General features: G+C 40.9%; 3 protein-coding genes across 6 annotated transcripts; 2 read left to right on the forward strand and 1 right to left on the reverse strand.

Moving 5' to 3' along the window:
- Positions 1-469: 469 nt before the first annotated feature.
- crlf1a (cytokine receptor-like factor 1a) lies at positions 470-17,139 on the forward strand. 3 transcript variants are annotated; one of them, XM_046413229.1, is made up of 9 exons: positions 470-915; positions 4,922-5,200; positions 6,820-6,949; positions 8,431-8,600; positions 13,257-13,414; positions 14,521-14,595; positions 14,685-14,778; positions 16,015-16,199; positions 16,290-17,139. In XM_046413229.1, exons 1-9 carry the CDS (start codon positions 843-845, stop codon positions 16,323-16,325), a joined length of 1,200 nt encoding a protein of 399 aa, XP_046269185.1. In that variant the 5' UTR covers positions 470-842; the 3' UTR covers positions 16,326-17,139. The 3 variants fall into 3 exon arrangements, with proteins under 3 accessions (XP_046269185.1, XP_046269188.1, XP_046269187.1); XM_046413232.1 differs by having other exon boundaries at positions 472-915; positions 16,015-16,203; positions 16,309-17,139; XM_046413231.1 differs by having other exon boundaries at positions 473-915; positions 16,309-17,139.
- A 2,742-nt stretch (positions 17,140-19,881) lies between these two features.
- Positions 19,882-22,624, forward strand: odf3l2a (outer dense fiber of sperm tails 3-like 2a). The gene is made up of 5 exons (XM_046413237.1): positions 19,882-20,162; positions 20,506-20,616; positions 20,717-20,839; positions 21,869-22,010; positions 22,279-22,624. Exons 1-5 carry the CDS (start codon positions 20,114-20,116, stop codon positions 22,622-22,624), a joined length of 771 nt encoding a protein of 256 aa, XP_046269193.1. The 5' UTR covers positions 19,882-20,113.
- A 50-nt stretch (positions 22,625-22,674) lies between these two features.
- ebi3 (Epstein-Barr virus induced 3) lies at positions 22,675-25,826 on the reverse strand. 2 transcript variants are annotated; one of them, XM_046413236.1, is made up of 6 exons: positions 25,513-25,826; positions 24,895-25,018; positions 24,692-24,791; positions 24,082-24,199; positions 23,792-23,949; positions 22,675-23,169 (listed from the first exon to the last, which is right to left on the reverse strand). In XM_046413236.1, the coding sequence occupies exons 1-6, from the start codon at positions 25,607-25,609 to the stop codon at positions 23,014-23,016; spliced, it is 753 nt and encodes a 250-aa protein (XP_046269192.1). In that variant the 5' UTR covers positions 25,610-25,826; the 3' UTR covers positions 22,675-23,013. The 2 variants fall into 2 exon arrangements, with proteins under 2 accessions (XP_046269192.1, XP_046269191.1); XM_046413235.1 differs by having other exon boundaries at positions 22,679-23,169; positions 23,786-23,949; positions 25,513-25,823.
- Between the last annotated feature and the right edge of the window lie 10 nt (positions 25,827-25,836).

Raw genomic sequence — 25,836 nt, forward strand, 5'->3', positions numbered from 1 at the left:
TTTAAATCCTCACAAGAGCAAAGTGACATCCAGGTTCAACAGGGAGGCCAACGGATTTTGTCAATCAACCGCACAAATAACCCACTGAAAATATGGATAAGGATATTGGGGCTAGAGTCATAGCACAGTTTTATCAAATTTTATTATGTCTGAGTCAAACCTGCTAACTGAAAGAGAAAACATCACGACTGAAGTGCTATTAAAAGAGGGCCTGTGTCACATCCTTCACAGAGACACTTCAGGATTTGAAAACCTTTCCTGTTACTCCCAGCCTCCTACGGTGAAAAACTGTAGTGCAGAGACCTGAGGCATGGAAAGTAACAGAGACAGAGTGATTCAGTGAAAGTGAATGGGCCTGACTCCCATACTCATCACTGAAGGGGGGAGAGGTTGGAAAAGAAAAGACATGAAGGAGCAGTGAAAGGACGGAAAGAGGGGGAAATGACTGTGCGACTGTGTGGGAAGAGAGAGGGAGAGAGAGAGAGAGGGGAGGGGCTTAGAAAGTATGAACTTGTGTATGATTAAGCTGCAGGAAGCATTAAGAAGGGAAAAGACTGCAAACTGGACGCGGTATACTCACCCGTTTAGACGTTTACAGAGGACGAGTTGCCTTATGGCTTCTCAGAGGGAGACTTTTTCCACCGGGTCACACTTTTTCTAGCGCGCTCCTGCACTCCTGAGAGTTGTCTCGTTAATAAAATCCGGAGCATTCAGCTTGAACCCGCGCTGTTTTTCCTCTTTCCACTGTGCGTAATTTTTCTCCAGGATCGAAAAAAAAGAGGCGACATCACAACAACACGCGGACGACGAATCGGGACAGAAACAAAACCAAGTGTTGGAAAATGAAGACCTTCTTGGATATCTGCTTGATTTTCCTCACGCTGCACACTCCCGGCGTGCTGTCCTTATCCACACGTAAGTTGCACACAGATGTCCACCGATGCGCAGAGTCGTGGTCTCGGCTGGGCATGGGGTTTTGGTTTGGCTATAGGCTGCCTTTTTGGACCACTGGGATCAGTTTAAGCCATGTGTCACACGGAGGTCTTACTGTAAATATCTCTGTGTGACACTGTCCTGCTCTGGTATGCATGGGTTTAAAGGCAACAGAGGTGCCAAAAGTGGATTTTCACAAGGGTTCGTTCAAACGTTACAGTTAAACCACAAGCCTGTGATATGATCGATAAAATCGTTATTTCAGGGGGATATTAGTCAGTACAAATATTACAGATGCAATACAAGTCTTGATAAAAATATAATATCAATATTATAATGGTGTCAATGTGGGATAGGAGTATTACTCAGTGCAAACCTTCCAGAAACACTACAAGCCCCGATAAGGGCGTTATATCATATGGGATAAAATGACTTTACTTATTACTAATTTTGGAAGGACAAATATTGAGTAAATAAGGCAAGACCTGATAATAATATTACAGGGATATTGTAGTGATAATAAAAGAGGATAAAGCACTAAAAGGCTACGTTAACTCCTTTAAAGAGCACTGAGGATACAGGTTTTCCATAGGTGGAATAAATCAACACAGGATTATGTAAATTCCTTATAGGAACATATAAGACAGCGATATTTCCAGGGGGATACTCTATATGAAAATGTTTCCAATACAAATAACTCCACAGATACTTTCCTTACATGATTTACACAACAAGGGCTCACTTGACTGGACCCATTGGACTTCTGGACACATTCAAAAATATAAAACAAAAACTTTGTCCACTTGACACGCCGTGTTATTGATGTGCTCCTGCTGAAGTATATTGCTTGTGTCCCTGCAGAGAGGACTCATCTCCCAGAAGGCGGAATTTCAACAAGTCAGGCCATAATTCGTTTAACACATGGAGGGCAAGGGGGACGGGGGGGGGCTTTACGAACCGCAACAAAACAGTGACATCATTTGCTCAGGTTTTGGAGAATGTTAACCGGCAGCTTAATGCACACTAACATAAATAAATCAAAGTTATGTCCGCTTCCCCACGTTAAGTGGCTGGATTAGTTTTTATGGTGAGCTCACTGGCAAAGAGCAGCTCCTCAGAGAGGACCTCCTGTTATTCATCCAGTTTGAAAGGCGCTAATAAAAGAAAGTATACTTTTAGGGTCTTGTAGAAGACAATGGGCCTTGATCATAAGCTGCCCTGCTGTTTATTATAGGGCCTAATAGGTCATTACTGTTTTATTTAGTGTAATGATGGAGGGTACTTCCCCTTCATTCGGCATGCTGTGGTTTGTGTGGATGCCACTGAAATAAAACCGTTTAAATGTGGAATTTTCTTACTAACATATAATTAGTTTTTAGTGCCGCTCATAATCCTGTAAACGTTGAGTTTATATGTCCTGTTAGCGCATAAAGAAGTATTTATGCTGGATATGATCATTTAACACCAAATATTTCAGTTTTTTAACCTAATATGTCTCACTTCTCCTGCCTGCGCTCGCCCTATTCTGATTTAACGTTCGACAAGATAATCCCTACTCTCTCTATGAATCTATGTAAAAAAAAAAACAAAGTAAAGAAGAAACAAAAACAAAAAACATGCACTGCTGTTCCCTCGATCTCTTTTCAGTGGTGTTGCACAGCTCGTCATCACTAAATGTTGCGTGACTTCTTCAGCTTGACTCGTCCATGCTGGCCCCTCCAAACGTCCCACAGGTACATCTGTTGTAGAGGCAGACAGAGGAAAGCATTGGCTGTCTTTGGACTGATGCAGTAGTGAGTAAAGAGTAAACAGTTCCTCAGAAAACAAGAGAGGACGCCACAGACCTTTGAAGGCTGACAGCTTAAAGAAAAGTCAGACTTAAAGGCAACTGTGAATGTCAGCGGAGACCTCCGACTCTCACTGAAACCCAAATTAAACATTTTCCTTGCTCAGCTCGCCCCGTAACTCCATCCATGCCCTGCCCTGATCAGAGCTGTGCAAGCAGCCTCAGCCTCTCCAAACAAATAACACTTTACAAGCCATTTCCTCTAGCGAGTGTGTCAGACAGAGACAATAAACAGTAGTAATTGTGTCTATCACTGTGGTGTTTGAACTGCAGGAGATGGGGTGATGTTCAGGGGCTTCGCACCCCGCTCGAGGCCAATGCCCCGTCCTCAGTGCCTGGAGTACATAAACACTGATTGTTATTCAGCTGGAGCAGCATATTATTGGCTAATCACAGACTCCTCTTTAGTCCGCTGTATCCAGTGACGAACACAGCCGACCTCTGTGCGTGTGTTTGTTTGTGTTCATGTGTGTGCATAAATGTGTGGAAGTGGCAGGTCAAAGCTCCAGCTGGGCCTATGATATCAATACTGTTGAGGAGTTTCAGCTGATTCTTCAAAGGCAGCTCCTCCATAAAGGACCACACAATGTCTGTCAGCGTCAGCCTGCTGGCCGCTGAATAGTTGTAGCCCCGGGGCATAGATTTGTAGTGGTCTAACAAAGTGTCGACGCTCTCATTCACTCGCTGTTCAGTCAGTCTTCACCGAAGTCACCTCACTTACGCGTGTTCATCATGAGGTGTACACAGGTGGGCAACATTTTTACAAAACCCTCCGGTCTGCAGAAATAAACTCGCCCTCTAGATCGCTTCTCTTTATCTTCCATTGTTTTGTTCGCCTGTGCTCAGTGCAAAGACTCGTCCACGGTCGGCTTGTACGTTATAAGCCTTTTTTTTTGTTAAGGAGGATTTACATCAAGATGTCTTTTGCAGAGTTTGCAAATTACACACACATTATCACAACAAGCGAGTCAAGTTACACACACAGACAAAGTGATTAAAACATCCACAAATATGATTAAAAATTTCCTTTAAAGTCAGAGAAAAGAGTGCCTCGAACTGCAGCTTGTTTAGATGTCATTTGACAGTAAAAGATGATGAAAGATAAATTATTATTTAAATCATAATTTTATTTAGCAAGTTTCCAAGAGTTTACTTACTGTTTTACAGATTTAAAAACCTAAAACTGCAGGAAAAATAAGCAAAGTAAATGATTACTGTAAGCCACACGAGAAAAACAAACAGGGACAAGAACTGCTGAAAACAGAAATAAAAAAAAGAAATGAAAACAAAATTATGAAACCATTAAAACAGTTAAAATCTCAAAAACAAAAAACAGCAAAAATGCACTTTTTAAATAGTACTTGCTTTACATTATCAACAAAAAATTTTCTGTACGTTCCTAGTTTTCAGAAGGATTTTAAATTTTGAACATCTGACAGCATGAAAATCATCCTGCTGAAGCATAAAATATGCTTGCTAAGTAATCTGTCTCCGTGAATATTTCCTCAGCGTTGTTTTATTCTCATGGCTTTGTCACAGTTTCATCAAGTAGCGTCTGTTCTTTTTCCTGACGTTGTGTTCCAACATGTGAGATTTCAGAGTTAAAGTTTAGAATTAGTTTTTCATAACTTTCATGTTTATTTTACTTTGCTCTTATTGTTTTTGTACTGAAATAGATGATCCAGCAACATTTTTTAAAAACCTGGGTACAATAATTTGATGCTATATGTTGAAAAAGAGAAAAACAACCTACTTTTTTTTTTTTTTTTTTTCGACTCTGGCATTTCTGAAAGGGGTCCTCCGGCTATTTATGATGTTTCCATAAAGTTGGGGGTCTGGGTTGAGTGCCATAATACTGTATCCTACTTATCCCACAATGCAACTGTAAGGCATCTTTCATTAAACCTTCAACGTCTGGAAAACAAATTTTAGGCTCCACATCTCTTGTCTGTAATGCAGGCTTTCTGTCCAGCATTTGAATTTTCAAGAGTGACTTCAGTCATTATCAGGGTCATTTTCTGTCCATCCTGAGCCACAGAAGACCCAGCTGCTGCTTTCACATACTGAATAGTCCAAAGTGTAAATTTGTCTGAGGGCTCATCAGCTGCCATCCTCTAATGTCCATCTCCTCGTGCCCTCCAGATGTAGCAGTAATCTACCCCCAGGACCCTGTCCTTCGAATGGGGTCCAACCTGACCGCCAGTTGCTGGGTCCACTCCGACCTTGGCATCCACGCCAGCTCTCTGTTCTGGACGCTCAATGGTCAACAGTTGCCCAGCTCCCTGTATCGAGTGCTGAGCCCGACGAACCTCAGTGTGACACTGGCTGGACTCAATGCCTCTAGGCAGACGTCTGGTGACAATCTGGTCTGTCACAACCACAAGGGTCACATCCTGGCGGGCTCCTGCCTCTACGTCGGGAGTAAGTTGAAGATTGTCAGCAGCTATATTTGATTTTTCAGCTTGATTTCATTCACACAGAGGTGCATAATTTTTTATTTTTGCATGTTATTAGTATATTTATTTGGCCGCAGTTTTTTCAGGTGGGAACATGGTTTTGATTCTCTGTTGTTAAATGTGAGGGAAAGCGGTAAATTAAGAGTAGACCATGAGTGAGAGAAGTGGCACAACAAAAGGTGAGAGGAGTGAAAAGAAAATTGGAATAAAGGGAAACAACAAGGAGGCAGTGGGTTTTTAGTGTGCAGCTGTATTTTATGTTTAGTATTCCTGCCTTCAGGCCTGCGAGAGGCCTCCATGAGTGTGTCACTGTGCGACCACCTGTGTGGTCCATTACTCGCACAATCACTCACAGGACACGGGTCACAGGACATTTTACACGTTTGAACTTCTGCACTTGTGAGGACAAGCGTTTACATAATGCATTGCCTTGCCCCTAAATATTTCCTGGGTGATCTTGTCAATATGGTGCTTTTTAATAACCTTTGAAATAACCACATTTGCTTAAGGGGCAAAGATATGGTTCGACATATTGGGAAATATGTTTATTTGCTTCATTGCTGAGAGTTAATTAAAATGTCTGTTGGATAAATATGTGTGATTAATTTTAAGACTGGAAGGCTTTCTTCAGTCTCACTTTTTGCCAGCTTAAACTCCATGAAGTCGATATTTACAGGCAAGAAACACTTAACATTTTGGGTTTTGTTTGGATTACACAGAAAGAATACAGCGTGTTCATTATTGAGCTTTAGAGCTTCTGACTGGCAGGGGTTTTTTTTACCTTCAGAGGTCGGGCTATCTGTTTCCACCTGTTCACAGTCTTTGTGCTAAGCTAAGCTAATATATATATTTATAAAAATGTAACGCTATGAACCTAATAGTACCCTGAACACTAAAACCAGTCGCACCAAGCTGATTTCAATTTTTGCCTCATGTTTGTAGTTGTAGTGTATGCATACCAGTTGTGTTCGTGTTGTTTTTGCAATTTTTTTTTAAACTGGCATCACTACAGCACAATCTAACAGGGCAAAAAAAACACAAGCAGTCACATTATTAGACAGGTTTCATGCACTTGGAAGAAAACTTAATGATGCTAAAACTTAATGATTGCCAAACTTAATGATGGAGGAACACATGCTTTCGTTTTGTCAGACACAAACACAAGACAAACACACACAAGGAGATGCAGTCTGGATTGTGATCTTTGCGCGACACTGGTTTGAGCACCCTGTGTTCTGAGAGACGAGGAATGTTGGCAGGGATCCCAAGCCTGACCAAATCAGACCAGACAGTACACACACACACTCACACACACACACACACACACACACACACACACACACACACACCAATTAAGAAAAAAACACCAATTTCTGAAGAACATCACTAGTGGGTGAATTACACTCAGGAGGAAAAGGGCTGAAGTAATGGCTAGAGGTAACTTTGTACCTTCACTGACCTTACATCTTCCCTCCAACTTCTCTCTCTCTCTCTCTCACTTCTGTCTCTTTACCAATGTCTCTCGCTTTATTTTCACCCTCCCCTTTCTCCCCATCTTTCGATCTGTCCCCCTTTCTGTCCCAGTGCCTCCAGAGAAGCCGGTCAATCTGACCTGCTGGTCCAGGAACACCAAAGACCTGACTTGCAGCTGGGCTCCGGGTGGAAAAGGAGAGACGAACATCAGCACACAGTACAGGCTCAAGTACAAACTCAGGTATATACACACAGCTATATATATATATCTCAGAAAATCTGTCTTTTCGTTAAATGAAAGAACAACCATACAACTTTCTCTTTCTAACAGTGTTGTGACTATAATTTTCATCAAGGATAAACATAAATTCATTCATAATTTTTTGAAAGACTTACAATATAAGTGTATTTTTAGGGGGGTTGCGATACACCGGCGTTGATGATACCCCTGAGAAATGACATATTGACATTGTGTTAACAATACATATGTGATAATACCATGTAAACAATTTAGTGCATGTCTTACTTTTTAAAGGCTTCTGTGCAGTTATCATCACAGACTCTCTCCACCTCTCTCCACCTATTTGTCAAAAAGGAGAAAACACACAATAAAAAAACTTAAAGAGGAATTTAGCTGATAGCACAATACCATTTTTCAGTTCACAGTAGGACAGCAGCACTCCGATGCTAACATTACCCTAAACTCTGATACTGTGGCATCCAGGATGTACTTCATAGTGGGGGAATACTACACAGTAGATTTACCTGCCTTGAGCACCATATAGCCATAACACTTGGTCACTCCTGTAATTAGTTAGCTAGTTAGCTAGGTATGCTAACTGTTGCGAGAAAGCAGATAACCACTCTGTTAAATCAGTTGTTATTACTCTTGTGGTTTGGTTTTGGATTTAAAAAAAAAATGACCCTCCTACACCCTCCAAACTCTGTATACAGAATGTTGTGCTTACTACAGCTCCTTGAACATTGCTTCAACATGTGGAGAAAACCAAAGTTTGACAAGCCTGCCATGCTAAGCTAATGTTTGGGTAATTGGTAACAGTCACTTGATAGCATTTCTGAGTAGCCTAACTTGTTCTGAAAAGTACAACATGTGACTATCAGCCTGTAATTGAAAGGAGTGGAAAATAAGCAAAGCCACCGTTGGACTCAGATGGGTTAAACATCTATCATGGTGAGGCTACTGCGAATGTCAGAAACAGCATATTTCATGAGATTTTTTATGGTACTGAAACGCCTCAAAAACAAGCCAGAAACAAGCTAAAGCTGAGCTGGAAAAAGGACAAAATACCTTATCTCTTTGGCAGACTTTATTTCAAGAAAAATAAAATCTGCGTTTGCCAGAGGGTGAAGCCCTTCAGAAAGGTTCAATTTCATGAGAATTAGGAAAACAGGTTTTCATCTGGGAACGATACATTTTCAAAAATGAGTTTCAGATGGCTTGTAAGCTCTATTCACATTTTTTAATACTTAAATCAGCTATTTAAAAACACCAAAAGGGAACCTGACACGCAGTACCCGCAGGCATGCTAACTGAAGATCTTTCACTTACAGTCAGATTAGTGTAAATAAGGACTTAATAAAACCACAAGTGCCAGAAAAACTCTTAACCAGTAACACATTATATAAAAGATTTTATTCTGTCTTATTCAAGAATATTGATCCTGACAAGGTAATTTCAGTATTTTTTCCTTTTCCTCCCAGATGGTATGGTAAGGAGAAGGAGTGTGAGGATTACACTCACTCGCAGCCTTACTCCTGCAGCATCACTCGGGACCTACACCTCTTCACGCCCTATGAGATCTGGGTGGAGGCTTCCAACCAGCTGGGCCACGCCACTTCTGATGTTATCACGCTCGACATCCTAGACGTGGGTGAGTGTGAAAAGAAGTGAACTCTGACCTGCTGTTTTTTTAGAGCTTTGATGCCAGTGTCAATGAGGCCTCGGGGTATGATCTTAGTCAATAGATATCAACCTCTGGGCTTGAATAAACAAAGCAGTGTCTACCTGTGACCCCCATCACGCAGATCTACATCTTGTCTACATCTTGTGAGCAGTTCAGTCTTTGAGGGATTTTGTGTGATTTTTCCCTCTCAGATGCTTTATTCTTTATTCAAATCATCATCCAGTGACACTGTGACAGTGATAAAAACTTAAAAACACAGGAAAATTTAAAAAACAAAAAAAAGCAATCAAAGATTACAAAAGCTAAATAACAGGTTCTTGTTTTTCAGTTGTGGTCTAACTAATCCAGGCTAACATGGTCGTAGCAGGCTAAAATCATGTTAATTCTCATTCTTGGCTCTTTCAAAGCAAGGAATTGATTTGTTTGCTTTCGTATTGGTTAATTTAAAGGAATAGTTGGGCGTTTGGGGAATTGTCCTCTCTTGAGAGAAGTGACACCATTTTCATATCTCTGGGCTAACACTGGAGCAAAAGCAGGGAGTTGATTAGCTTAGCTTAGCATTAAGACTGTAATCAGGGGTTAGCAGCCAAAGAAAACATGAAAGTAGGCCTTCCAGCGCTTCAAAAGCATACTAATTAACGTGTTGAATCTTGTTTGTTTAATCCATGTAAAAACTTTGGTGTAACAGCAACAAGTTGTGGTTTTATAGGGGTTATGTGCCAGACATTTACTTGGCCTGCAGTGCCTCTCAAAGCGCCAGGCTAGATGTTTCCAGTCTTTTCCCCGAGCTCTTAAATTCTAAATTCTAAACCCAGTGGAGATCCAAAACTTTCCTAAGGACACCAACCTACGCTACAGTTTGGCTTAATGTGAATAAAATGATGCACAAGAAATCTAAAACATTTCCTTCAGATGTATGGAGCATCCCTAAAAACCACAAAGTCTTGGGTTTGAATATTCCTTCCAGTGTAAACATTTTATAGATTCCATAAAGAGCTGGAATAAGTGAATACAGACTTTCAGTGTGGGGAAAAGCATATTAAATGACCTTAAAGGGGAAGGAAGGGGGAAATTGTTGGGTGGTTCGTTTATAATCTAATGACCCCTTAGATTTATCTTGTGACCCACAGGTTGGGAACCATAAATGGATTCAGCTTTAGCCTCAAATGCATGTTGTTGAAATAAAACGATCACATCTCTTTTATTCCTACAGACAGAACATTGGCTTGAGTTCTGTGGATTCTGACTTTTGGAGAAAGTTGTTCACAAGTACCCATCCAAGCTTCATGCTGATAGAAACTGAGCAGTGTTCCCTTTTAAAGCTTTGTTATGTGGTTCCTTGAATGGCTTAGTGGGGTTTAAGCAAACGGAGCTTGCAACAAGACCTTCTCTATCCTCATTATCTTCGAAAAGTCCCCCCCACACACACAGACACACACAGACACACACTCGCACACACACACGCACACACACACACACATTCATGCATGCACCTGGACAGGCGTAGGTGTGTGACAAATAGGAGCGCCCTCTCTTTTGATGAGCTCATTTTCTTCTTTACTCATGCTCACTGGACACACACACACACAGAAAACACTCGCTATCCCCCTTTTATGTAGTGTTGGAATGTTCCAGACTGATCCTCGAACCTAATCCTGTCTCCGAGCAGACTGTAGACCCAGAGGCCCAAGGAGTTTGGGCTTTTGAGGCTTTAAGAATTGGACCTGAAATAATGCAAACTGATTAGCTTGGAGCTCTTCACCTGATTCGCTCCTAACACGCACCAAACTGTGTCTGGGAAATGTACTGAGAGAAAGCCATATAGAGTTTCAGGGGTGAACACGTCACTGGCGGAAACAGGCGTCCATCAAACTATAATCCCTTTCCGTTCCCGAATGCACGCACAGACACACACACACACACACATTCACACACCTGTTTACACACCCTGAAGGCAGGGCAGGACCCAGTAACAGTATAGAAACAGAGAGGCGGGCAGAGCGTAGGCAGTTTCTGGACTTGTGTGTGTGTGCGCGTTTTGTTTCCCCTCAGGTTGCCCTGGCCATTCTTTTCATTCAATTTTCCACAACAGTAGCAGGTCATAAAACGCAGCAGCCACACCTTGCGCAGAGCTGCTGTGAGTCACTCGCGTCTAAGGTCATGTCTAATCAGTTATGAAGGCGAGGTGGTAACACCTACAGTTTTCTCTGCATTCCTCAGGCTCGGGGAACCCTCTGAACCGAGGGACTAGAGGCAACTTGTACTGGCATCTGACTCTGAGATGAGGATGAGTTGAGGAATGACACAACAACATGTTAACGATGATTCATCTGTAATTTGTCATGTCTCATTGACTTTTACTGCCAGATGTGTGTAATGTATACGGGCAACACGTTTGTTCTTATCAGAGGACAAATAATTTTATTCTTTCTTACATGTGCCATTTAAAAAAAAAAACTCAAGGACTATTCTGTGACAGTTGTAGTTGCAAGGAATAATTGTCTTGAAAAAGCAAGAATGAAGTGATGTAATATCTTACTCTCAAAATAACTGAAAATATCTGAATGCCATTCATGTAGAGCAAATGATTATGAAGTATGTTGTCAGGCTTTAATCAAAAAAGTGCAAACAGTTATTAAAGTATGTATAAAGTACTTTGGATCCTGGTCCTGCTCTCAGGCTAGGCCCAAGCATCCTCCAATCAGAGGGCAAGGAAAAGGGCAGTAGCCTCTTCGTAGCCTGAGGGACAAAGCTCAGGCAAAAAAAGTCCTTAAAACAATTGCTGTTTAACTGCTGTGATTGCAGGAATAACTGGACAAGTAGGAGAGACAAAAGTGTGGTTATTTCTGATATTTTGAGAAAACAACTAAACTGGTTATCAGCTTCCATACTTAAATGTCACTTAATTAGATATACATAATGTTAACTAATTAATCCTATATTTAATTTATTTTTAATTTAATTTATTATTTCACTAGTTAAGCCTAAATAATTTAAATAATTAAAAACCACTGCATTTCCTCTGTATTATTATCATGCAGAGAAAATGTCCAAGAAAAATGTATTCAACAATTTGAGTTAATTGTAGTTTATCTTCACAGTGTTTTTCCATCTATTTGCATATGACTTCAACCTCAACTCGCTCCACTGTGTTAAGATATTTTACAAAGCTTTGACTTTAATTTTCTCAGTTTTACTTTATGACTGTGGCTGCCATCATTGGGCTCCCACTTTATAAATCATCATGATTTCAGCAAGAGTCTTGGTTCTTCAAAACACTGGTGGCCAGAAACAAATCCTCTAAAACTCCCGTGTCAACTCCCACTTTGTCCCTCTGCTGAATCTTTCCCATCTTTTTCTTTCCCCTGGGTCACCTTGTTTGTTTATTGGTAAGGGATGACATTATGAAAAAGAACTGACGTTAATATTGAAACAGTCTCTAAAAACCCAAAACAAAATGCGAGGGAAGTTAAAATAATGGTCTGTCACCATATGTTTGTTTGTCGAAAAGATAATCGTTTTCAGATGAAAAAACCCTCTTACAGCTCACACAAGTCAACTCTTCAGAAACTAGAAGGCATTCAGAGACCACAAACCTCCGCCAACGCTGAACAATCCTTCAGTGTGCTGTTACACATAAAGACATCACTCCTGCCGCCTTAAATAACAGTTGAATGGATTTCTTGACCCTGCAAACAAAACTCTAAAATGTAGGAAGAAGCCCCTAAGCTATGAATTTTTGGATTAAAATGATCATCTGGTCCAGCTGTCCACCAGAAGTTTATCATCAAGTACTGAGGGTAGAAATATTCTTGTTAATGGCTGTAATAAATTAAGATATTACGCCGGTTCGCGGCTCTCATGAAATCATTGTTTGTACGTTTGAGATTTTACTCTGATTGAGACATTGTAGTCACACATACAAATCTGTTTTGTCAAAAATAAACAGAAATTCAGCAGGTTGTTTAGCATCTCATCCACTCAATCTTTTTAAAGACATTTACTGAAGCCTTGAAGCTGCCTGGAGCTACAGCGTCTTTAAGCTCTTTGTTTTGGTCTAGAAAACGTCATTTCCAGCAGCAGCGGGCAGCTGTTTTCAATGAAACGGCTCTAATAAATCTGTACAAAGTTAGCGACTATAGCTGGAGAACGAAGTGGAGCGTTTAGCGTCTAACAGGCCAGATTTTTCCCTCTGAAAACGGAGCTGCAATTTTGGCCTTACACAGACATGACCCCAAATGAACGATAGTGTTCCTCTGTATTTAAATTAGCGACTGTTAACATACGTATTCACAACAAGCTACAAACAGGAAGTGATTTTCAGTTTGTCCCATAGGCTTCAAAAATCAAAGTTTTTTTATTTTGAAAGGTTACTTGTCTATACTTTTAGTGTTTTTCTTACATGTTACTAGTGGCTTGTGATGCCTGACTTGTCAGAAGAGGATGTGATGGGATTAGGGTTACAACCAACAATTATTTTATTGATTCACTGATTAATTTGGTCGCACTTTTAGAAAATAGTGAAAAGTCCCACTCACTTTGGCTTATTTTCATTGTTTCATGAGAGACCCTCTTGATAAGAGCTTCTTACATAATAATTTCTTCCATCTCCTCTTCCTCCAGTGACCACGGACCCTCCATCAGGTGTGACCGTCAGCCGTGTTGGGCAGTTAGAGGACCAGCTGAGTGTTCGCTGGGAGGCCCCGCCCGCTCTCAAAGACTTCCTGTTTCAGGCCAAATACCAAATCCGCTACAGACTGGAGGACAGCCAAGACTGGAAGGTAAGGGACAAGGACACCCAGTTATGAGGACATAAATCTGCTCTCTTTGTCTCTTCCACGCAAACAGATACATCACTTCTGCTCTCTCCCAGCTGTTTCTCATCCTAACGCTGTAATCACCTCTAATCTAGTCTGATTGAGGCCTCCTCTGCCAAGAGGAGAAGTCAGGTTTTGATCAGGAGAAAAAACACAGGCCGGAGCCACTGTGTATACCTCTGTTCAGACTTTTAATGAATGAAAAATACAGTGTAAAACCTTCCTCCATGCAGATGGGGCTTCACTTGAGTCCTCTGGGTACAAGTGAAGATTCTCCAGTAATTAAGGGGGAATTACACAGATGTAATATAAGCAAGTCTTTGCTCGCAAAATGGAAAAAGAAAAGAAAGGGAGTGGAGGGAGGTGACGGAGGGATGAGACTGTTTCGGAGGAGGAGGAGGAGAAGAGAGAAGACTCAAATCCAAGCGGCTTTAAGGGTTTGGTGGTGAAAACAAAACGCTGTTTCCCTCTGAACCGGCCCTAATCATGAGGTCATCCTGAGGAATGGAGGGATACATCTCAGCTGTTAATGTCTTCAATATGGCTGTAAAGATGCTCAACGATTTGGCTTCCCCACGTCATATCATTAGCCCTCTGATGCCTGTAATTTCCATGTTCTGTTTTCTGTTGTTAACAAGTGTTTACAGACCGAATGCCAGAGACAAAGTCGGGACCATTAGACAGCATTATTAACTGCGGTGTCTGGACCATTTCTTTCTATCTATTTGGCCGTCTTTATTTTTGCCAACTGTATATTTTAGTACCTGCACGCGCTCCTGTGTGTGTTTCTCAGCATGTGCAGCCCTGTAATAAGTAATAGAGAGCAGATTTTACCCAGCAGGCATGATTACATGAAAATATTTTCATAAACATGCTGATCAGGAGCTACTAAACAAAGATGTGTGCATGCATGTTTAGGTCTGTACATGGTTTGCGGTTGTGTTTTCTACGTCTTGTGTCTGCTCTTTGTTTTAGTTTTTGCCCATTGGTATTTAATACTGCGGTCAGACCTCCAGTGCTCAACTCTTCTGTGTTTATTCTTTTTGTTTTTTTTTGTTTTTTTCATGTAGGTGATGGATGACGTTGGGAATCAGACATCTTGTAGACTGGCTGGACTGAGACCTGGAACAGTGTACTTTGTCCAGGTATGGTTTGCTGTGGTTATGCATGTGTTGACGTGTATGTAAGTCTTCCTAAGATTTGGTCTGGTTTCATAACGTTGTATTTTGTCCAGGTTCGCTGTAACCCCGTGGGCATCTATGGCTCTCGCAAAGCTGGGATCTGGAGCGAGTGGAGTCATCCTACTGCTGCATCCACACCCCACAGTGGTGAGCACACAATAATTTACTCAGAAAGCATTTTTCCTTTTGATCTCTGTTTCTGAGAGCCTTTTGGTTCATTTTAAGAGACAACTTGTACCACTGTTCTTTCCACACTGCTGGATACTGGCAGCTGTGCAGAAGATGGTGCTGTTTTAAACCTTCTTTACCCCTCCTCCCAGGCTTTGTTTTGTATTGTATTGGCAGTTGAATCAGTCAAATCACATAATGAAATGAATAAAAAAAAAATCTAATCTGATTAAGGCCAAACCAATTATGTGCTCTTTTAGCTGGAACACAAAGGGCTTTGCTTGTGCTGTTAGCCCTCCTGGATGCTATAAATCTGTGGCTACCTGCAGTTGTCTCTCAGACTTGAAACAATAAAAACGCAGAGTAAAATGTTAGAATAACTGATAGGAATGATGACCTCGACTATGAGAACAAAATATGAGTTGTTAAAAAACTTGAACATTCTTTAAGTGTTTCTCAGAAGTTTCCATGAAAGCCTGGCAAAAGTACCAGACTGACCAGCCTGAACTTTTCATGGCTAACACTGGCACACACACACACACACAGATTACATTATTCACTGAGCATTTTCTCCCTTCTTCTTCTTTGCTTGGTGGTTACTGTTCATTAGATTATTTGTTTAAAACAGCATTAAATGATTATATGGTCACCTGAGGGCCGCAGAAACAAGTTGAGAAAACATGCCACCGTCTATGTTGATATAATGAACTTGTTAGCAAGAAATTGCAAAAAATATATTCTTTACACATCCATCAATTATGGATCCATTTAACCATTCATTTGGAGTCGTGTTTCCGACCACCACGCTAATATTCATTCTCTTTTAGCTCTGTGTTTGGTCTCTACCAAAACACTGGCTCTTTAGCTGGCAAATGCACCACTACTTCCACCAGCTAGTCAGTCACTGTGTCTGTCGGCTTGCTGTGGTCGAAAATGGTGCTATGAGAGCAGTGAGAGGACCAGTAAACGTTGAACTGAAATTCACTCTAAAGCTCTTTAAATCCAATATGATAATATATGAGCCTCAGGGGATATTTTACTGTGGAATGAGGATTTTTGAAAGCAGGCCTTTTTACTTGTTTACTTTAGTCAGATGGAGGATCTGAGCATTTCTTCCACCAGTGCAGCTATGCTAGATGTTTCAATAACAGAACACCAAAGCCAGGCTAATTCCAGTGTCTCTCTCCCCTCCCCTTCTCTTGCCTTCTCATGCAGAGCGGTTGATGTCGGGCTCCTGTGACCCAAAGTCCAGCGGGGACTCCAACTCCACCCTGCGGAGGGAGCTGAAGCAGTTCTTCGGCTGGGTGCGGAAACACGCCTACGGCTGCAGCAGCATGTCCATGAAGCTGTATGACCAGTGGAGAGTGCTGATGCAGAAATCCCACAAAACTCGCAACCAGGTAGGTAAGCATCACTAACGCAGGGACACACAAACATATTCAAATAGTCGGACACAGACAGTTTGTTTCATAAAAGGTGATTTGTGACAGATTTTGTCTTTTAATTTAGGTTCTCCAAGGGGATAAATCCTAGCACATGATGCCTTTTCAAGCAGAAAACAAGTCAAGAAAAGAACTGAGTGAGTGTGTTTTTGTCTGTGTTTGTGTGTGAGAAAGAGAGATATGATATACGGGAAATTAGCAGATATTTTGCTCTGGACATTTTGTGTGAATACCAGCCATGGCCATGAGAGGACATCCAAGAGAAAAAGCGTGGGGTTTTCTTCCGGGCGACATGGGTCCTTTTTGACTAAAAAGGTGCCAACAGGAGGGACTGGGAAGGCAGACTCGCCATGGACATCCTGGTGTCATCATTAGAAAGGGACTTTTACAGACTATTCTGCTTTCTCAAAGGACGGTGTAGCATGAAAAACTTGGTCATCAGCTCAGACATGAACCTGCAAACAAACAAATCAAAAGTTGCTTGAGCGTCCAAAAGTATTCTGTACCTTGTTTTTTTCCTCCTGTGGATCCAAAGTGCCATCTAGTGGCTATTCAGACTCCATGGATACCCACAGCTGTTGCTGTGGTCCTGATGTAAAAAAGGCAGCAAATTATCATTCAGTATTTCTAATTCATGCTTTGTTATATAAGTGGTTAAAGTGCGAAAGTAGTTTACCCAGCGTTCATGTGTTCTGAGTGACAGTATGTGACTGATGACGTGATGGTGTTTGTGTATGGAAGACGTTTCATTGCCTTTATTTTTGTACTGAATTGTACCAGCATATTTAAAACTGTATAAAGTTTTATTTCTTAAGTTATGTTTAGTTAGTAAAGAAATATCAGTGACTGAAGTTGTTTATCAAGCTCTAATGTTGTTCTATAAAAGTGTTGTCAGAAACTCGGGGGTTTGGTATTGAGTTGTGTGCACACCACAGTAACAAAGCAGACACAATGACCAACACACCTGCAGTTATCTCTCTATGACCCTCCACGGAGTATGACTTCCTGCTCGACATCCTGAAAGAACTCAACCGACATATGAAAAACAAAAAATATAAAAATGTAAAATGTAATTTTCTCTCCATACTCCACTTTAAATAAGTAGAATTACGCATGCAAAAAAATTGTGTGTCTTACATCAATATTAACAATCTAATATGATGTGTCTGGTCAGTAATTTTGATTAACTTTGTGAAGAGATTCTACATTTAGCCATGAAGACAAAGTTGCATCTCATTCATGTAGTTTGTTATTCCCTGACCTTTCATTTAGCCCGATCATCACTTTTATGCTGTGGTGTATTTTAACACGAGTTTAAGACTAAATCTTCATCTTTTAGTATCTATGTATTTGCTGGGGACATCATTATGTCTTTATCATAGTAGGGACGTGACAGGAAGCAAGGGGAAAGAGAAGGCACAACACAGCAAAGTTCCCCATCTGGACTCAAACCTGGGACACCGTGGCTCATGAAGATACCCCTTAATTTATTATTTTAGTAATCAAAAAATTTTAAATCTGCTGACTCAGATCTGCTTCAAAGTGCACAGAGTGATAGATAAACATGCTTGCTTATCTACCTATCTAGAACAGGTCAAAACTCCAGCAACACTTGCAGTACAAAGAGCAATTTTGTCATGAGACCTGTGTTTTTCAGCTGGTTTCATCATACTGCGTCCTCTGGCTATTTTCCCCTTCTACATGCACCTTGGAAGCAGGTGAAGTCATGCCAGATTCACTTATTTAAATATCCAAACTCCAGTTTAGGGAAATAATATGCAATACGTAAAAATCTCCAGTGAGTTAGAACAAATTTTCCTGTGGATTTATTCAAGAATCATCACAATTTATATTCATTAAGCCAAGCTTCAACTATTCTAGCAACCACAGAAAAATGGGAAAAGTTAAATTAGCAATTTCCTGGAGTTTGCAGAGAATGCGTGTGAATGGAAATGAGTGTGTTGTTTGAGCAGGAAAACCTTCACAGTCTTACATTTGGAAACAAAATGACTGACCACGTGGTGGCGCTACGTGCCTCTAAATCTGATTGTTTTATTTTTTTGAGGTCTCTGAATCTCTGAATGAGCTCCTGAATGAGCTCCTGGACAAATATGATTGAAAACCAGCTTTGGAGAGGACAAAAACAGCTGACAGACTTTAGTCCAGGCTCCATCTCATCCCACTCCCACCAACAACACAACGTCTTCACATCGCACACTGATTGCTTCACTGTCTCGCTGTTTATTGGGGGAAATTTAAGACAGTCAAGTGCTTCCTGTCAGTGTAGTCGGTACCTCTCCTGCTGGTGACACAGCAGAGTCTCATAACCAAGTCTGTGACCGCTCAGAGTCCCTGGTGCTTAATATTTAACCAGTGTGGGGTTTATGTTGGTCATGGCTCTGCTCTGAGGGTTTTAGTTACCTCTGTGTTCAGAGAGCAGATTTCTACCTTTGTATTTGCCAGTTCTCCTCAGGGATTTTCTGCCACAGTTGACACTTTTCTGATGCAGTCTGGGTGCAAAGCAGTCAAAGTAGCCCACTGCAGAATATGGTGGAGTTTTCTCAAGGCAGTAATCATAACATTTCATACTGTGACTACTGAACAGAACTTCTTTCTGTCTTATGCCTGCATGCTGCTACATGCTTTGTGCTATTAATGATGATAAAACATCAATGTGGCTTCAGTGGGACTATTTTGAAAGTATGAGTTTTGAAGAGAATAATGTAGGCTGATAGTTTATTGATCCACTTAAAGGATGGTGGTCAGAAAAGAGGGAGGGCTACTTCATTTATTGCTCTTTAAAAAAGCAATAAATGTGCTCTTCGACCATAAGCCGAGCCCAACAGGCCTGTCTCTATATTTCATTTTACTTCAATTTTATTTTTTTAAGTCATTGAATACCACTGGAGAGGGTCTTACTGATTTTATAGAAAGTAATCCCTTTGTACAATCCCTTATGTAATGAGATCAACTGTTTAAATTATCTTATGAAATCTGAAAATTTACCTCTGAAATGTCGTGGATTTAGTGTAGAGTAGTGCAAAAGAGAAATACCACAGTACATGTGAAGTACAAGTACCTTGAAACTGGACTTCAGTCTATAATACTTATCATGACTGCTGATAAATTTTAGCTTTTAACTTCCACCTGATTTACTGGCCAGTAAAGGCAGGGACGAATGAGTGAGAATTTTTCAGTATTTTAAACCTCAAAAGCTTATCTTATTTTCTTTCTTCGACGTACAATGTAATAGTGGGCAAATTTTATTACTCACCAGTAGATTTTCATTACAGCAATGTTTGCTTGTCGAATGTCTACTTGCAACAGAAGATCAGTGTTAAGTCCTTTCATTTTTAATAGCATATGTGCACAGATGCTATTAGTTACAGCACACATATTGTTAGTTGAGAGGTTCACCACACATACTGCAGTGCAGCTGGAGTAACCCAATGCCCTGGAATAGGATGACAAATGAACTACTCATTACTAACATGATTAGTGTTGCAGCGGTTTAAATAAGCACTTTCCCTGTGAATCCTATAAATTAATTATTATTATTATTATTATTATTATTTTGCCCTAGTTGTTTTATTTGTTTTCTTGATGGAGTCAACTTTTTGGTCCTGGTTATGAAAACCTTTTGCCCTGAGGGGAGCTTTTGGAAGAGGAGGTGGAGAACAGGTTTGGGGCGTATCTAGGGCCTCGGTCAAGATAGGGTTTCTTCACCTCATGGTCATGTATAATTCAGCGCAGGAGGCCATGGATCACCTGGAGAGAGTCACTCGCTCACACACAGAAAAAAGGAAGTGTCTGAAGTGACAGACGACCCAAAGAGGAAGAGCACGGGAGAAGAAGAAAGAGGCTGGCAGAGCATGCAGGAGGTGGTGAAGAGAAGGCCGATAATCTCTGCTAGGGAAAGAGGTCAGTTTAAGAGGGCTGTAGGCCTGTGTGTGTGAATGTGTGTGTGTGTGTGTGTATGCATCCACATGGACTATATTATAGCTGACCTGTTTTTGCTATGAAATTACACAGCTCCACGCTTGTTTGAGATTTCTACACTGTTTAGAATCCATTCCCAAACAAGCGGAGGGCGAAGGTTTAAATGCACAACCATAGAAAATAAGTCAAAGAGCTCCATATGGAAATCATCAGAGACTTTACAGCTCGAGCCGGAGAACGGAGGGAATGCTATACTGCTGCTCAGAGCTGAATCTGTTGCATCATTTTCATCACCTCCGTCTCCTTCTCCTCCTCTCATTGTCAGGCCCAGGACCTGGACGGTACGCTCTGCCCCCTACAGTTGGATACATCAACCATGACTACACCAAGCCCAGCAGCCCTGCCTACTCCTTCCACAGCCGCATGAGCAGTGCCAGTGAGCTGAGAGTTAACTCACAGGGATCCTTAATGTTTTGTTAACCTTTTCACCAATTTAAAGGTGTCTTTGGATCATCCTGTTCTTGTGTTTTCTGCAGTGGTCTCTGTGGACTCCAGCCCAGGACCACGGTACCACATTGACGCCAAAGTCACCCGGTTTGGCCGCATGGAAACCCCCTCCTACTCCATTTTGGGCAGAGGGAGGCGCATAGGGAATAAAGGTATGATAAAACACAAGTAAAAAAAATGTTAGAAATGTCTACAAGTATAGTACAAGTATATTTATTGACTTACCACGGTTCAGTCAGTCTGCTCGGCCTTCATCAGGTGTATGGTGAAGCATCAGAACAGCTGCATGTACACAGATGGTGTATTAAATAAACATCTCAGGCACTTGTTCTTTACATGAGTCTTGAACTCCAGAGAAAAATAGTGCACTTTTTACTTCACAACATTTGTCTTCCAACTTACTTACTTTCAAAATTAAGATATTTGTATATACAAAACATTAAAGTTTATAAAATATCATGTCTTGTTATAAATGAAGCTACTAAATATGCCATATGCTGACACAATAAGTATTTCATGCAAAAACATTTCATGTTTCCAGCGTCACACATGTGAGACTTTGCTGCTTTTCCTTTTAATTATTTTCCTTTATTTTCCATTATTTTGGAAGTTTGTGTTCTCAGGTGGACACAACAAATGTGAAGGTGCTGAATAATTGTGGCAGCATTTCTCACTATATTCAGAATTTATACAAACCATAAAAATAAAAAATTTAAAAATCGGTCAGTTAATCCATCCATCCATTTTCTATGCCGCTTATCAGTCAGGGTTGCAGGGGGGCTGAAGCCTATCCCAGCTGACTACGAGCGAAAAGCGGGGTACACCCTGGACTGGTTGCCAGTCAATCGCAGAGCCAACACACACTCTCACACTCACAGGTATTGTGGGAGGAGAAAACCCAATCAGGCACAGGGAGAACATGCAAACTCCACATAGAAGGGCCCAGACCGGGATTCGAACCTGGAACCCTCTTGCTATGAGGCGACAGTGCTAACCACTGCACCACCGTGCCGCCCCCCAGTCAGTTAATTAATTGGCAATTGATCAGCAGATATATCAATAATAAAAATAATCATTTTCAGTCTTATATAGAAATCTTTTCTTTTTTTTTTTTTTACATCAATGGGTAATAATAATCTAATGATTTAACAGACAACTTTCCAATCCGTTTCTATTCAAAGGGGAGAAGTTCCAGACTCCTGGTCCGGGAGCCTACAGCCCAGAAAAGGCCCCACCCCTCAACGCTCACCACAGACCGCCGTCCTTCACCATCAGCACCCGCACCAGATACCGTTCTGTGGATGCTGTACCTGCACCCAACAGGTGAAGACAGCGAGACGGAACGAGGCTAGTGGCATCACTGCTTTTTTCACTGTGTCACAGAGCTTCATTGATGAACAAGAACGCTGTAGTTTGTATTTTTAGACAACCTCATGTATAATCTCTTTGCAAACCAAATGTGCAGCTGTGTATTAGTTCAGCAAGTGTGATTTTTACTTCTGTGTGAGTAATATTGGCTAAAAACTACACTGTTCACCGATTTTATATATTATTTAGCTCTTTGTACATGTGTTGTTTTTCCTCTTTCCAGCTACAATCTTCCTAATCTGCTGGGCTGCCAGGTCCCTAATAAACCCTCCAGTTCCAGATTCAGCTTCTCAGGCCGGAGGAAGGTCGGAGCTCCTTCCGAAGACCTCTCCATGAGCCCGGGACCGGCAAAATACAACAGCACCAACCCGGACATTTACCGCCAGCGCCAACCCTCCTTCACCATGCAGAGCCGGACTAAGAAGCCTAATTATTCCTCTGCTAATCCCGGCCCTGGCATGTACAGCCCAGAGAAGTTTAACATGCACCTCCCCAAACCACCGTCCTACTCTCTGGGTGTCAGACACTCCGAGTTTGTCACTCCACTCGTGGTGGATGTGGTTGACTGACTTGAGTCAATACAAAGGCCTTGTTTTTATTCATTTATTTTTTGCACAAATGTTGGCTGCCACATAAAGATAAACAGATGGTGAAATGTGTCTTAGAAGGGATTATGGCAGCCTAACGGTGTGGTTATTATCAGTTGCTATAAAGACCGACTCAAACCAGCAGTATTACAGAAAAGATAATAAAAATGTCTGTGGAAAAGGTGGCTGTACACTGTACAAATAATATCAATTTATTAATTCATAAATAAAGGAAAATATAATAAAAATATCATAGAATAAAATAAAAATATAATACTGCTTGCATTGCAAAACAACAAACAAGTTCAGTTTCACTTTACTGGTAGCTTAAAAGAAGACTGATAAATAAAACAGGAAGTGAGAGGAGGCAGCTACAGTCTTGATCTCGGTATGATGATTTTTACAGGCAAGCTCCAGTCACTGCACTCGCCCAGACCCAGCAGCTCCTTGGCACACACCTGGAACAGGTAGGGCCTTCCTGGTGTCAGCCCCTTCAGCTCAACCTTGGTGCTCTCAAAAGGCCCCAGCTGGAAGACAAAATTTAGATGAGAAGACTGATATTAAAAATTATTTTTAAATGTGAAGCTAGAGCCTGGCTTAGCAGAAACACTGGAAACAATGGGAAACAGCTAGCCTGGCTCTGTTTAAAGGTTAAATACTTAGCTTTACTTTTAGCTCAGAACTTAACGACAAAGTGAATGTGTGCATTTCCTAAAAATTTTGCCACGTGAGCACAGTGTGTCATTCATACGAGGAGACGAACTCCTTCCCAATAAACATTTGTCACTTTAAAGTAAGTGTTAATGAAAGTTTTACAATTCATAACATTATAAGATGAATTATTGTGCATTTGTTTACTGTTAACACAAATGTGTCATGTGACTGAATACCTCAATGCTTTAAATGAAAGTAAAAATAGATTAAACACAAATAAGAAAAACTTCCAACTTCCATTTTGTAGTGAGAACAATTTCTACAGACCACGGGACTTTCTCAAACATTTTTTGAAATTGCCTGAAAAGTTGACGTAATTCTGAGCGTCCACGTATGGTATCTGTGTGAGTGTAAAACATAACTTTTTAAGTATGTAAATGACATAACTGCTGCTGCATGCAGGAGTGTTTTGACCAAGATTATTCTTACACTGACAGATTTCGGGATGCCCCTGTTTTCCCACTGGTACAGTATCTGGTATTTTAGGGGGAGGATGTCCAGGTTAGTCCAAGTAGGGGGAGGGGACCACTTCATCAACAAGGTTCTCTTGTTAAGAGGGGAAACCCGTACGTTTACTGGAGGATCTGGTTTCACTACAGACAGAAAAACACAGAAAAAGAAAGAAAACAGCAACGACTGCATTATTATATTAAAGTACATTGTCTCACAGTCTTTTTACTGTCTCTGCATTTTTAAAATGGATTATTTATAATTTCAGTTCTCACCTATGTCCTCCAGCATGAAACTTGATAGATAGGAGCTGCTCCCGCCAGAATTAACTGCTGTGATGTTGATGATGTAGTCAGTGAGGAGTTTCAGGTTGGGCAGGCGGCAGTGCCAAAACTAAAGATAAAGGATGATATGTGAGATAATATATATTATTTCTATTTTAAACTTTATTCAGATCTTTTTTGCCATATATCATGTCTTAAGTTTTAAGAAATCTTTAGGATATTAAAGTACTTGCACCCTGCTATCTTATTTTTTTTATTACATAAATTAAAAAATAGGAGTAAAAGAATGCAATAAAACACAGATAGGCACAGGAGCTACTTATTTCTTTTATCTCATGGCATACTGCTGACTCACAAGACGAACTTGAAACTGGCATGTGGCTACAACTCAAAATTTGAATGAGGGGGGTTTCCAAAACTGTGACCACCATGGAAAAGGAGTTTAGAGTTCAATCAACACCACAGCATAGAATCCTGACAAATCTGACATTTTTTTTAAATCATAATATTCACTAAAATCATTATTGATTGGTTTCCTTTTGCCTAAAAGTAAACTGAGTGCGTTTTGGAAATCTTCTGCAAAGATGAAAACAAACGGTACCCATTGAGATGAGGACAGAGATGCTGCAGTCGGAAATGAGGACGAGGAGCCAGGCTGGATGAGATGGCACTGCTTGGTGTCCAGCTGTCTGTGTCTCTCCCTGACACACACATTTACACACACATACATGAGCTCCTTAATGACACCTGACAACTGGTGAAAAAAAAGGTGTCAGTGGTCTGGAGGTGTGGTCTTAGCTTTACCTGTAGGTAGCAATGTAGTGCGTTGGCGGGGAGTGAGAAAGTTCAGGCCAGGAGCATATGGTCAAGTTTGGATAACTCGCACACCAGCAATGCACATTGGCAATGGGGGGAGGAGGTGAAGGAGCTGGAGGAGCAGGAAGAGGGAGTTATACTTAATGTACAATATAAACCGGACATAAAACAGAGCAAATATTCATCTGTTTGATTCTTCGGTGAGGTTGTGATTTAGTATCATATCCTTGCTTATTCTGCAGTTCTCATTTGCTTAATTCCTCTTTTCGTCGCTTACCAACAATGATAATAAAGGGAAAAAAACTGACATAAAATATTGGTGTAATGCTGACAAAATGGCAGGTATATAAGAATCTAAACAAAGGTGTGACAGCAGCGTGGCAGACAGATTGTTGTTGCATATTCGTTTCTGAAAATCTACTACTTCTGAATAAAATCATCACTATTTACTAATATAGCACTTTTCAAACAAATGCTAAAAGTGCTAAATGCTGAAAACACTAGCAGAGGCTTTGTGACACAGAATAAAAAGACAATACTACTACAAAAGTAATACTGTGCTTTCTGTCCTTGGATTAGTGAATATTTTCACAGGTTGATACTCACGCCCAGATGTTGCAGTTGCCCTCAGTAGGTCCAACGCTTGGACTCCAAGAACACACATGAGGAGGATCACAGTGACACACACACCTCTACTACCCATTGCAGCACTTCTGGCAGGAGAAAGTATTACCAGAATGTAATTTCCTCAAATTGATTTGCAAATATTGCAGCGGAGCCTAAATTATGCAAGATCCCGACCGCTCTGCTCTACTGTTCTACTGTGCTGCTGGGTTTCTTTTGTTAACGGTGTGTCCTATTCTGCATGTCAAAGTGCAGAGATAACAAACGACACAGCCCGCTAACGACCTCACTCTGCTCTCTGTGTGC

Source organism: Scatophagus argus, chromosome 15 (genome assembly GCF_020382885.2).
Source record: "Scatophagus argus isolate fScaArg1 chromosome 15, fScaArg1.pri, whole genome shotgun sequence".
Taxonomy (NCBI): Eukaryota; Metazoa; Chordata; class Actinopteri; family Scatophagidae; genus Scatophagus; species Scatophagus argus.

Excerpts from the sequence above, each read along its gene's own strand:
- crlf1a (XM_046413229.1), top strand. The coding sequence starts at position 843 with ATGAAGACCTTCTTGGATATCTGCTTGATTTTCCTCACGCTGCACACT. Across the intron at positions 8,601-13,256 it reads GCTCGACATCCTAGACGTGG|TGACCACGGACCCTCCATCA; the intron begins GTGAGTGTGAAA and ends CTCTTCCTCCAG. Across the intron at positions 14,596-14,684 it reads GAACAGTGTACTTTGTCCAG|GTTCGCTGTAACCCCGTGGG; the intron begins GTATGGTTTGCT and ends TATTTTGTCCAG.
- odf3l2a (XM_046413237.1), top strand. The coding sequence starts at position 20,114 with ATGCAGGAGGTGGTGAAGAGAAGGCCGATAATCTCTGCTAGGGAAAGA. Across the intron at positions 20,617-20,716 it reads CAGCCGCATGAGCAGTGCCA|TGGTCTCTGTGGACTCCAGC; the intron begins GTGAGCTGAGAG and ends TGTTTTCTGCAG. Across the intron at positions 22,011-22,278 it reads GCTGTACCTGCACCCAACAG|CTACAATCTTCCTAATCTGC; the intron begins GTGAAGACAGCG and ends TCCTCTTTCCAG.
- ebi3 (XM_046413235.1), bottom strand. The coding sequence starts at position 25,609 with ATGGGTAGTAGAGGTGTGTGTGTCACTGTGATCCTCCTCATGTGTGTT. Across the intron at positions 25,019-25,512 it reads GGCAACTGCAACATCTGGGC|CTCCTTCACCTCCTCCCCCC; the intron begins GTGAGTATCAAC and ends CTGCTCCTCCAG. Across the intron at positions 24,200-24,691 it reads CTCTGTCCTCATCTCAATGG|TTTTGGCACTGCCGCCTGCC; the intron begins GTACCGTTTGTT and ends CTTTATCTTTAG.